We start from the raw sequence: 12637 nt of genomic DNA, 5'->3' as shown, positions 1-12637 counted from the left end.
GACCTTATGAAAAATAACTTCAGTGCTGTGTTGGGTAGTGCAGCAAGGAGCTTAGCCACAGCCTGTGCTGCCATTTAAAACCATGAGTGCGGCACCAACAGTGTGTTAAACTTACTGTTCTCCAGTCACATGAAAGCAGGGGAAGAAGGGAAGAAATCATCTACAGGGCCACCAGACCTTAATGCTAAGCTGTAATTAGAGGGACACATAACTAAATGTTGAGGTAAATAGAAAAGAAATAAAATGCAACATGGAGATTATGTTTTAAACGAAACTCTGTAATTATAGGAATATTTCATATGGCGTGCTGTTTGGACCAGTGAGGGCTAGACTGAACAATCCTGCTTAAGGTCCTTTCGTTTTCTAATAGCTGTTTAATTTCTTTGACACTGTATCACTGACATCAGGGGAGACTTGATTATGTACTTCAGAGGGAGCAGAGAGAAGCCTACAGTCACTGTACTGCTGTATCTAGCTTGTTGCTTTGGAGCCCTTTAGGATATTTGCGGCGTAAGACAAACTGTGTAAAATCCAATTCCAATCTATTCTTGAGACCAGTCATTATGCACAGTCAGACAACAAACATGGGGGTGGGATGTGATGGAGTAAACATTTGTTGTTACTATGCTAATTATGCATTTCATGTAGACCTCCATATAATTGTTACAAACAAAACACATTTATGTTCTGTAAATTGCAGACTTGAGTGACTCTGTTGTGTACATTTGTGCAGATCTGGAGCATACTACTAATTAATAATGTACCTGCCCAGTTAAATTTCAAATATTTGCCAAAGAAAATACTTTAATTTTTGGGTGGTGGTGAAGAATTAGTTACTTTGCTGGGAACCTGAAAGTAGCACAGGTTTTGCAACTTGTGATGCCATTTTCTTTTGTCATTTGCTATTTCTGCTCAGAATATATGTGCTTGTCAAAAAAAGATGTTAAGAGTATGTTATTTATACTTTGGAAAAATGCTGTGTGAGTCTGACATTTTTGGAAGGCTGAATGAACAGGGTTCCTGGGCATCCCTAAAGATGGCAAGACTCAGAGGGAGAATGAAATACCATATAGGTCCCAAGTTTTCAGTTGCATTGTAAACATTTTAGGGAAATTTTACAATCAAGTGGGTGCTGATCCAGTAACTGACTTTTGTCAGTTGGGAAATGCATGCAGTGTGCACTATGTGCGTGTTAAAATTCCTGTGGGCAAGTCTGTGAGGTTTCAGGCTTTGATTAAAGCCTTTCCTCTCACACCTTAAGAGAAGCGCTGCTGGACTTGCAGCTTCACTGCTACAAAATACCGGTTTTGGCATAAGGCACGAGTAGCATGCATTTCTATTTTGTGTGTTTAAAAAGCTTGAGATCAAACTCTGTATGTAAGAGAAGCCATGAAGTATGTGGATATAGGGTCAGGGTTATGGCAGATCAGCTAGATTACAGAATATAATAATGCGCTGCAGTTGCTGCTAGTACCTATTGACTTCTACAGACAGGTGCACACACCAGGATGGAGCAACACAGGACCAGCACAGAACATATGCAGCAGTAAAATATGAGTCGTTGGCTTTCTGCTGATAATGGGCATGGTAACGCTCTAGCAGTTTATTAAGATCATTTAAACGTTAAGATGGAGGAAGTTGGCAGTTCCCTGCAAACATCAGAATTTGTTCATTAGTGATCCAGAGCATCACTCTTAAGCCCGATATCAGCCCTGTAATGTGTAGCTAAGTATGGTTAATCCCTACACCAGGAAATTCAAGTAAGGGGAGGAGTGGTGAGCCAGCCCCCAGATGCTCACTGTTGTACTAATGGAAGAGCTTCACACGCTGGTCTAGAACTGCAGTTTAAAAGGTTATCATCTTGTGCATATGGGATGTTTGGCAAGGCATACTATGTCCTCAGAGAGCTTCTCATGCCTATTTCTTGCTGTAGGAAACACTGAATAAATCCACTAGTTCCCGAAGCTTGAAGTCCCTTGAAACAGACAGCAGTGAAACAGAGCTGGAACGAGTTCTGCGACGCCGGAAAGTGACCACTGACCAGGACAGTGGCAGTAAGTGGCTGGACTCCTTTGTAGTCCTCTTCCTCTCTCTTGCATTAAGTGACTCTTGAAGCTTTACTTTCTCTTCCAGACCATTGCCATTTCAGCCATTATGGAGAGCCCTGCTTACTTCTACAGTGACTCACTTCCCCGTCGCACCTGTCACTTTTCATCCCCATTTTCTCCAAGAGATGCCTCTGTCGGGATTTTCTGCGCACACAGCCATATACACAGAGGTTCCTCTGTCCTGCTTGGAGCTCAGACATTGTTATTGCAGTTAATAGTCTGAGCCTACTGAGAAAATACTCCTTAAAGTAATGGTAACCAGAGAAATGAGGATTTAGGAGTAATATTTTGAATTAACCTCTTCTGCAGAGCAAAGGTCTGCAGTTCTTAAAATGTGCTTTATTATCATCATCTGTAAGGAACTGTTGATGTTCTGCCTAGTTAGAAACAGTCTGTGCCAGTGTAAGGCCATGCGATAGTTGATGCAGATGTGGCTGGTTTTAATGTCACTGTGTGGATTTAGCTTGGACTCTGTAGCTGGACAGTTCACTCAGGAATATGAGAACAGGCTTTTTTGTCAGTGGGCTGGTTCTCGCTCCAGCTGTACTTTGGGCTGGGAGAGCACTGGCAAGTTGTGGCGTGGACGCGCTGCATGGGCAGCAGGACTCGCCATCCCACAAGGCCGGGGGATTGCGTGCATGACGGTGTCAATATAGCAAGCCCTGCTTGGGGTACAAGAAAGGGTTAATCTTGGTAGGGAGAGCAGAAGCTGCAAATGCTGCATTTTGCTAGTCTCCATGCACTGGAGGCTTTTAGTTAAAATTCCATTTTGATTCCTTAGTTAGCTTGAATTCTGCTATGCTTATGTGTTGTTTTCTAGACTGGTCAATCTAGACGACAGAAGCATTAAACTTTCTTTGGATTTTAGGTCCCACTGGAATCTTGGCCACATCAGAATCAAAATCTCTGCCTGTGCTAGGTTCGGGAGCCAGTGCCGCACAAACAGCGCTGAACAAGAAAGACCTGGAGACAGAATTCAGTCCCAAAGTACCTGACTCGGGTCCCATCTCTAATGAGCTTAAGGGTGTCACGGGCTCCAAGCATACATTACAGTAAGTAGAATATGGATTTCTAGATACATTTTAGTACCAGATCTGTTTAGCTGGTGCGTTTTGAAAGTGATTTAATACCAGTTTTGGTTAACAGGATAAAGGTACAGTCTGCAGCTGTTTACCACTCACTGACTCTTCAAATAATTTATAGCCTCATGTGGAAGTAGAAATTGAATTCTCTGTAATAAAGCCCATTTCCCGTAAAATCTGTGAACATTCTTCAAAAAAAAGTTCATCATCTTTGCCAAAAGAGACCTCAAGAGTTTGAGGAATGGCAAAGTTGAGGGGTCTTTCCACATCCTGAAGAGAAGAGGGATGATAGTTATATAGTTAACTCTTGATGTAAAAAATAGGGTAATTCTAGCACAATATTTTAAAACATACTGTCATGTAGGTCATATTGGTCTGTATGCAGGTGCTCAGGGTAGTTTCTGTTGGACCAAAACAAGTCCTATTCCTCTTAAATGTTTGTTGGTAAAAATTCTGAATTACCTTGAAATCGCAAGATTAAGAGTCTTCAAAAGCTACAAAAAATATAGTTAGTGCCGCATTTGCACAGGTGGGCAGAAGGATCTTTTGTCCCAACAGATTGAAGACCCAAGGTGCCAGTTAAGCATCAAAGAGTTAAACCTGCTTCAGAAATATTTATTTCAGACAGATCCCGTGGAGGATTGGTTTGTTTTACAACAATACCAAGCTCCTTTTGAAATTAGGCTGTGCACTTGCTTCAGTTCCCTTGCCAGGTTGTTTGTCAGTTTGTCACTTCAAGAAAAGGAGATAGTTGAGACAAATCAGATCAGCAGAATATTGTAATCATGGCTAATTAAACCTCTGATTTCCTGCTCTGTCAGTTAAAAAATATCACCAGTACCAATTCTAGAAAGTATCCATTGCTTGGTTCAAAGGAGTAAGTAATGACAAATGAGCTGGAAATTCAGTTCGTATCTGTTTTTATGAATTGATAGTTACTTCACTCTCTTGCAGGTACTTTTATAATTTATTTTTGAATGGATAAAGAGCCCAATTTCCTTTTGTGCTCTACAGTATTTAAGTCGCACCGAGTTTTAAAAGCAGGATGTCTTTTACAATCATATGTGTTTCCCCCTTTTATTTAATTTAAGTATCCCTAGAAGAAAGATGATCTTCATTTTAATTTAATCAGAAAGATGAAGATTTGTTCAACAGTTAATTTGACATGAATAATGCCATTGCATTTTCTTGAACTGCTACCCTGACAGAAAGGTGAGGTTTTTCCTGAAAAATACTGTTTGTAATTTGTGGATTTCTGCAATTTTGAACAGATAACCTTTATCAGAAAGTACAGCAACTCCTACCACCTTTTGTCTACCTTTATTCCACCAAACTAAGTGGAAATTGCATTTACAAGAAAGGAAATGAAATAATTGCAGGCCCCAAGGTCTCGCAGAACGCGTGGTGAATTGACAGTGAAAAGGATCTTGTGTTGACAGTCACAGTTGTTATGTGTTATAAAAGCATATGTGAAGCGCAATTTATTTCTCAGCTTGCCTATTCAGTGACATCCTGAAAGACACATTTCGCTTTAATTTATCTGTTTAAAGCATTAAAACAAATGTAGTGGGCCAGATTCCTTAGTGCTGCAGGGCTGCTTTGCACCGCGTCACTGGTGTAACCTGCGTATTAGAGAGGCTCATCTTTGAGGCTGGTGTTCCAGCAAGCGAGAAGATGCTGGGGCTGTCAGACTTCCACTGCTGGGCTGGCAGGGAGGAGCAGGAGTAACCTAGACGTTTCATACCATGTTGAAGTGCAATTAGTTTTCTTTTTCCTCCTGGGTACTGTTTGCAGCAAAGGTTAGTAGAGGCAGCCTCCGGGCTCCTAGGTGTGTAAGTGTTGTTTTGAAACAAGGCTCATTCAAAGCAGACATCAGAAGGAAGTTCATTTGGCTATCACATCTGACTACTTGGCTCTGTAATTAGGCAGTTTTCTGGGCTTCCCTGGGTACATCTGTACTAACAGTTTCGTTTGGATCAACAGAGCACTTCTGAAGCAAATCTCCCTATTGTCCCCATTTGCTATGCTTTGCTTCTTATCCTGGAGTGGTCTTAGTGCATAAACTAGGGATTCGTTGGATGAGTGAAACTGAACCAGAAGATGTGATCCAGCCTTTACTGACTGGCCCAGGAGCCACCCAAGAGCTAGTTCAGTGAACCCCCCCCCCTGAAATGTGTGTTGTGAGGGCACTGATCTGAAGCACAGGCTGTTTCCCTTTACACATCTGCTGATGTTGCACCACACTATTTTCGAAGGTAGCCCGTGTTAACTAAACAAGCAGCATGCTGCTTTGGGCAGATACCCTAAATGCCAAAGGCATGAAAAAGATTTATTGTGGCTCTTCTTATTATTCATACCTGAGGTGAAAGGATGCAGCTGTCTCATCATTCACAATTCCTTGAAATCGGACAAAGGTGTGCCCAGTTTGCAGCAGCCAAGCAAGCCTTTTCGAGCACGGTAGAGGACTGCATGTCTCATCATTACCAGGTGTCTCTGGCAGTGCAGCATTTATTCTTTTTTCTTCACCTGGATTTTAATGTAGAGCTGCCTATAGAAAACCTTGGGAATAGTTGTGCATGAGATATTTCTCTTTGCTGTGCCATCCATTTACTGAGGCTTGTAATCCGAAGGAGGAGGTAATACTTACAGACATTTAAATGCGAACAGCCCTATTCATCGTTCTTTATTCACACTGAGTAACAGTTGAGCACACCTGTTTTTGCGGAGAAAGAAGGTCATGCCTTTGAAAAAGACCCAGTCTTGAAAATGTATCTGTAAACAATATGTAGATGGAAGTCAGCTTACTGAGTAAAATCCCAGATCCTCCCTGCCCCCAAGTCAGTGGCAATCTAACCGAAATATGCGAAGGGTCAGGAGTTTCAGGCTTTGGTTGCAGTAGGACTCCGCAGGTGATATGGTTACTCCTGTGGCCAGTGTTACCAAAGCACTGGCCGCCAGCTGAATCTGCTGGGCCACTCAGGCGAGTGGCCGAAGGAGGGATTGTGGAAAAGGGCTGTAACATCATCAGCAATTACAGGTTGGTTCTGAAGTTTTCCTGTAATCAAACTAAGTGATGACAGCTCAGAGAAATGAATTCAGAGGAAAAATGTGGGTTTCGAACCACTAGGTGAGGTGTTCCTTCAGTATAGGAGATTGTTAGAAGAAGGGTCTGAAGCCATTAAGTGGATGATTTGGAATGTTTGAATGTGAAATTTTGCTCGGGTCGTGCTGAGGGGGAAGACATCAATCATGTGTGTCCTATAGAGAAATTGAGGCCTTACCTCAGTATTCAGGTAACTTCCTCTGCAAATCTCTTCCCAAATGTTTAACCCAGCATGACTGTAATTCTGTGACAATTGCTCAGAAGAGAATGGGTGACAATTTAGTTACCTTGGGAGCAAAGCGAGTTCCCGTGACTCCCTGCAGTGTGTAGACACAGAAGGAGAAGGTGTGTCTGGCTCTGCCCCTGGGTTTTTTGGTGTTTTTTTTCCAGCACTTTGTAAACATTTTGTTTCTGGGCAGCAGAGTTCTCCGCTAACAGAGTGAACCACAGAGAGGGTTAGTCTTAATCTGATGATTTTATACAATTAAAGGATTTGTCCTCCTTCCCCTGGCTGTAATCTTAGTACCCCTGAATCATCTACCAGCTCTGCGGGAAGTAGCTCAGCCTCAGCTAGACAGAACTGCAAAGGTTTTCCAGTGCAGCTTGAACATGGGCAATTCAGTTTGAACAACAAATGAAGAAAACAATGGGATGTCCTGGAAGTTTGAGGTCTCCTCAATTTTAAGTATTTTAAAAGCTACTGTCATACATTTTTCTTAGAGTGTACTTCTTTTGTGCTCCCTCAGTGCAGGTAGAAGCTCTTCAAGATTCTTCGTTTAAATGAATTTGCTAATCTTTCTGAGCATTTTCAAAACAGTTGGGAACAAATTCCATACTAGAGATTATCTGCAGTTCTGTTCTGCTTGCTGCTATGTTGGTGACCTTTCTACTTAGCCAGGTGTAGCAGTGGCATTCCTGAAACGGAGAAGGTTTCTTGCACTTCACAGATGTCTGGTGTTATAGATAGAACTCGTACTATCAGAGGAGGAAAACAACCGACTAATTCACTAGTGTCACTCTTTGTATTCCCTCTAATTTCCTGTTGACAAATTCTGTAGCGTGCTGGGATTTTTTTGTTCATTGAAGACTTTCAAGGCTTGGAATTGGTGTATTTTTTACTATTGTTCAGCATTAGCCTTTGGCCCTGTCTGTTGAATTCCCCTGCCTTTTTAAGAATTCTGAGGTGTTTAATAAACACATCTGCAGTTATTCTCAATAAAAGTTTTTGACGGAGGATAAAATTGACTCACCTCTTGTGGTCTGGCACGCAGCAGACAGACCACGGTGGCGCTCTGTTGAGCTGGGACCCTGTCCTGTACAGCCTGGCACCGTGGGCTGGTTAGTCCAGGTCAGAGGCAGGACAGTGGAGCTGCTGTTGTTTGGCAAACCCTCCTAGCATGGTAGTTTGGAAAGGACACAGAGATTGGAGTCTGAGCTTTATTGCACGAGTGATGTTTGTCCTCAGTTACGGGTATCTTATAGGAAAACGAGAATGCTGGGGTCGGGGTGGGCGGTAGATCGGCGAATAGCAAGCTGTAACTGGCATGCAGGCATGGTTTTTAACTGTTAGGAAGAAGCAGCTGGTGGTGAGCAACTGTCAAATTAGCTTAATGCTTCAGATCTTACCTTTTGGGGAGTAAGGAATAGCACCAGCTGAGTTTTATTTTGGTTTTGAAAGCAATTTTGCTTTGAAGGCAGATGACAGCTATTTCAACATCCTAGATTAAGGAGCTCACTGAAGGACAAAGTATACTAATTTGATGCCATGTTAGTGTTGGCTTTTGTAGCAGAAATTACTTCATTCATACTATCTCAGATTCCAGGCAGAGGATCTACATGGATTCTCCCATGCTTATACCATGTACTTGCAAAACCAGTCTTTGTTGGGATAGATTTTTGCTAGTAGTTTCTAAATATGCTGTAAAACCCACAGATTTTCCTACAGCATTTTCCTTGAATGGTTTCCTTTAGCCTTCTGCTTTTTAGAAAATTGGATGGGACTTCATCCAATAAAATTTTCCATGATATTTACATAAAATTCTGGTTTCTAAATGGAAACATATTACAGTGATTTCCTGAATAGAGCACCGAGTGAGGTTAAATAATACCAAGGTTATAATATTAACCAGAAGAAACAAAGAAAAATCCAAGTCTCAGTTGACCATCCAATCCTTAGTTTCTTTTTATGCTCCTACTGTAAATTATTTACAAAGGGCACAGCAGTACTAGTTCACAGACAGCCCGTCAGGTGTAAGCCTTCATGTTTAAATCTTTGGTATTAATTCTTTAACTATCTAAATAGAATATATTGCTTTTGATACTCTTGTATCACAAGCAGTCCTCAGTACTGCATGGGACTTGGCATATCCCCCACAATTAATCTAAAATGCATTTATCATCTAAATCTGGATTTCACAGCACAGATTTTATGTGTTTAGTCATAAAAATATATGTAGACTTATAAAGAATTATGTATGAATGAGTACAACAGAACTAGGTTCTCAGTTTCTGGCTTAAATATATAGTTGGGCAAATAACAAGAATACTGATAACAACATTAACAATCTTAATGAGGGAAGAGCTTTGCATAGAACTAAATGCAAATACCTTGGCTGGATAAATTTGTAACTGTTCAAATCTGTGGCTAACTATATCTGTACTAATTGCTTTTCCCAGCTGTATTTGTAGCAGTAAAAAAAAAAAAAGTTTTCTGAAAGGGAGCACCGATGTTGTGTTCATTCTTGCACTGAAACTTCATTATGCCTGCAGTCCGCTCTTGACAAACTGTTGAAAATGAGCTCTGAACACCTGATAAATAGGGTTAATAATTTTTAACAATACTGCATCTGTAACAGCAGCACTGTCAGACTGGTGCTGCAACAGCGTAAAGCATTTGAAGAAGGGAATGCGAGTACAGTGAAGTCGGAATAGTAATTCTTATTTTTATGCTTGAAACGCTGATTTAATCACTGGTTTTCTCCATTAAACTACTTTATATCGACATCTTTTATTTTTCTGTCCTTTAAAGGTGGTAAATATGATTGCCGTTTTATCCATTTTTGTTATAAATGAAACAGACTTCAGAGTGTTTGGCTGTGCATCAGTTGTTGGAATGTTGCCATACACTAATGCAGACTCCCCACTGTGAGCCCAGTGAAGAATTATACTTTGATTCACCAGATTGTATTAAATAGTCCAGCTGTTGGGATTTGAAAGATAGTTACCTCCAAAGTGAAATAAAAATGAACTTGGCATTTATGGCTTTGACCATTTTTATAGAGTTGGGCAATCAGCTTTTCAGAGGTAGCACTTTTAAAAATAACCCTCTTCTGGTTACACTGCTTTATAAAGTTTAATTTGCTGTAACATTTAAAATACCCCACCTTGTGTTTTCTGGAATGATTGGCAACTTTTGCATAAAATAAGCATTATTTTCCTTATGAAATCACTAGCTTCTGATGATAATCAAATGAGTCTGAAACTGTATCTATTAGCACCAATTTCTGCATTAATTAACTTATACCAAAGTTCTAATGTTAGAGACAATGCTTGTAATTAAAGCTTGAACATGGAATTTCATTTGTTATATCCAGTGCTTCAGTAGCAAGCTGAGTAAATTCTTTCTGAAACGGAAAGTGCAGCAACTGTTGTTTCTGTGATTATTTATTCGTTTTTAACCTGTACATTTACTCTCTCCCCATCAGGTGGGAGCCAGTACATTCTCCGCCCCGTGCTCTAATTGTTGAGTGGGGTGACCTCTTTTTTCTTTGTCATTTTCTCCAGGACAAAGACTGTCACAATAAAGGGCGGTTCATAGCAGATGGATCCAGTAGCTGAATCTCTTTCTCTGGCCTCCACTTGATTCCACTTTTTCCTTTCAAGGGTGTTATCGTAGCAGGATGGAAGGCTGCTCCTTATGAGTAAGCATGAAAAATTAAAAAAAGGAAAAGAAGAAAAAGAATTAAAAAAAGGCTGCAGACTAGCAAATGCAGTTGCATTCAGCAGCGGTACAGTTAGGCTGCCTGGGAGAGCGGGTCCACACGCCTGCCGCTGCGTAGGACCTTCCTGCACTAAGGGGTTTTGCCCCTGCCCAGCGTGGGGGTTGTAGCTGTATCGGCGTGGACATCTGCCCCGCGTCCACGCTGCTGTGTGAGGCCCTGCCTGAAGATGGGCCCAGTGCCTCTCCGAGCGCGGCTGGTTGCATGCCCCCGGCGAGGGGCCAGCAGGCTGGCTAGGAGAGCCGGCAGGGGAGGCCAAGCCCCTGCCCACGCAGCGGCGTCAGGGCGGCACGGGAAATGCCCCGTCCCTGCCTTGGCCGCTCCCGCTTCCCCAGTCTTTGCCTGGTTCTCTGCTGGGGCGTTTTAGCTAATCTAAGGATTTGCCTGCACGTTTTCAACACTAGTACAAAGCTTTTGAATATAGAGAAGTGCTTTTAGCGTTTCTAGCGTGTTGCCAGCCTCGACAAATAACCCCGGTGTCTCTGACCTTTCCTTCCTCTCTCCCCATGCAGAGGGCTGTTTATCTGCGCGGATCCCTGCGCTGTGAGCGATCAAGATGTAACCCCATTGCTGCAGTACAGAACGTGGGTCTAACGCCCTCTGTACTTCAGCGCATCCAGTCGGTGAATTCTCAGAAACCGTTGGTGCTTGCTCCCAGTGAGACCACTAGCAGCCTGTTGGTGCCGAGCCACAGCGGCAAATCTGGTTACGCTGCCTCTGCCTCCCGGTTGTACGGAGGAGTGTGGCACAGTGGAAGCCCCATGCAAGCTGCTCTGGGGTGCAGGTGTGGAGAAGCAGCCACGTTCTCTGTCCAGGCTGCAGGCTGTTAGCCTACAGCCCGCAGGAACTGGCAGCATTTTCTCTGAGTGCAACGGCTGTGTTGGACATGGGGGAACCCAAATCCGGATCTGAGATGAGCAGAGAGAAAACAAATTCTCAAAGACTATCTTTAAACTGATTCTTTTGTAGTCTAAGGATTTTTTTCAGTGCTTTGTGAGTTCATTTTTCCTGTTAAGTGTCTTCCATGGCTAGCTTAACAAGGGATTCAGGAGGGGTAATGCGACTGTTGCATTTTGTGCGCTACTATCTGTGTGTAACGGCTGTTAAATCTATAAATCTATTTACTGGTTTAGTAGACCTGTCCTGATCATACATGCCACTAATAATAGAAATGCTTTTCTGTATATTTATATTCTTTCTTTTAAATGTGTGATCTGTTACCTATATTCATATATTTATTCTTTTTTCCTTTAGATCAACTAGTCATACAGAATTTAGAAGAGAAGCTTCTAGCAATGAAAAAGAGACAGAATCCGTTGTAGTTTTAGATCCTGTTTCCACCACTGGGGATCAGATGCCCAACAACACTCTGAATCAGAACAAAATGAAGGAAGAAAAAACCAAGCCACTCTATAAAGAAACTAACGCTGAGAAAATAAAAGAAACAGACAGTTCTAACTGTTAATTGTTATTCTGAAAGGCTGTAACTTTTGGGAATCATTATCTGGATGTGTACGTTGCTTAGGTGTGTCACTAGGGGCTACAGTCTGTACTCCAAACAGTTTTCAATAATATAGATTGAAATGGTCTTTTGTATGCAGTTCAGTTACATGCATTAAAGTGTTAAATAACTATGTATCACTCACCCCCCCCCTCCCATTTTAATTTAGCAGGTAACTTTATTATTTTCTTAGATGGTGTCAGTTGCCTTTACTTAAAAACTGTTTTTGAAAAGGCTTTTTTAATTACTCTTTCACTGAGAAGAATGCCTTGTTAAAAGGTCCACTCTGAAGCTTGCCAGCAGCCCCTCGCACCCCTCTTGAATCGGGCAGGTTTGGGTTAGACCCTGTGAAGGTGATAACACACACATCAGCTTTAGTATGGGAGGTATTACTAATTATTAAAAAATCATTCTTTAGACACATTGCTTTAAAGACATTTTGGTATCTGCTTCAAGCCAGATCTTTTAGGTCTCCTTACTGCTGTCTCCACACACGCTTTCTGGAGGAAATTAAAAGCACAAGCATAACACTTCTGTCTGCTGCAGGTTCTCCAGCAGACAGGTAGCCCAAAGACTGAAAAGCAGAGGCAGTGCAGCATGTCATCTAACGGTAGCCAGAGTCCGTAGCTCGTGGGTCGAGACCGGTGCTCTCATTTGGATGAAAAGCTTTTCAGAGGACTCACCTCCTGGTTTTTGTTTCCATGACACAGCCAGGTTTGGAACTGCTGCAACTGGAGCCTGCATTTACTGCTGAAAAAACCAAAACAACTTCTTCCAGGCTCCCACGAGCATGGACTACATCTGGGATTCGGTCATTCTGGGATTGCAGGTTATTTGGAATCAAG

At 42.0% G+C, this 12637-nt stretch overlaps 1 protein-coding gene across 2 annotated transcripts in view; it reads left to right on the top strand.

Moving 5' to 3' along the window:
* SHTN1 (shootin 1) overlaps positions 1-12630 on the top strand; it is a 73828-nt gene extending 61198 nt beyond the window's left edge. Inside the window, exons 15-17 of one of the 2 annotated variants that reach the window (XM_080403265.1) lie at positions 1934-2054; positions 3028-3160; positions 11546-12630. In XM_080403265.1, the coding sequence (XP_080259391.1) occupies positions 1934-2054; positions 3028-3160; positions 11546-11756 (465 nt within the window). In that variant the 3' untranslated portion in view covers positions 11757-12630. Of the gene's footprint in view, positions 1-1933; positions 2055-2976; positions 3161-11545 lie in introns of both variants that reach the window. The other variant, XM_080403264.1, reaches the window with a different exon arrangement.
* The last annotated feature ends 7 nt before the right edge of the window (positions 12631-12637 follow it).

Source organism: Falco punctatus, assembly GCF_963210335.1.
Source record: "Falco punctatus genome assembly, chromosome: 9".
NCBI classification, from domain to species: domain Eukaryota; kingdom Metazoa; phylum Chordata; class Aves; order Falconiformes; family Falconidae; genus Falco; species Falco punctatus.
The sequence above is the reverse complement of the archived record's forward strand: the minus strand, read 5'-3'. Positions and strand labels throughout refer to the sequence as shown.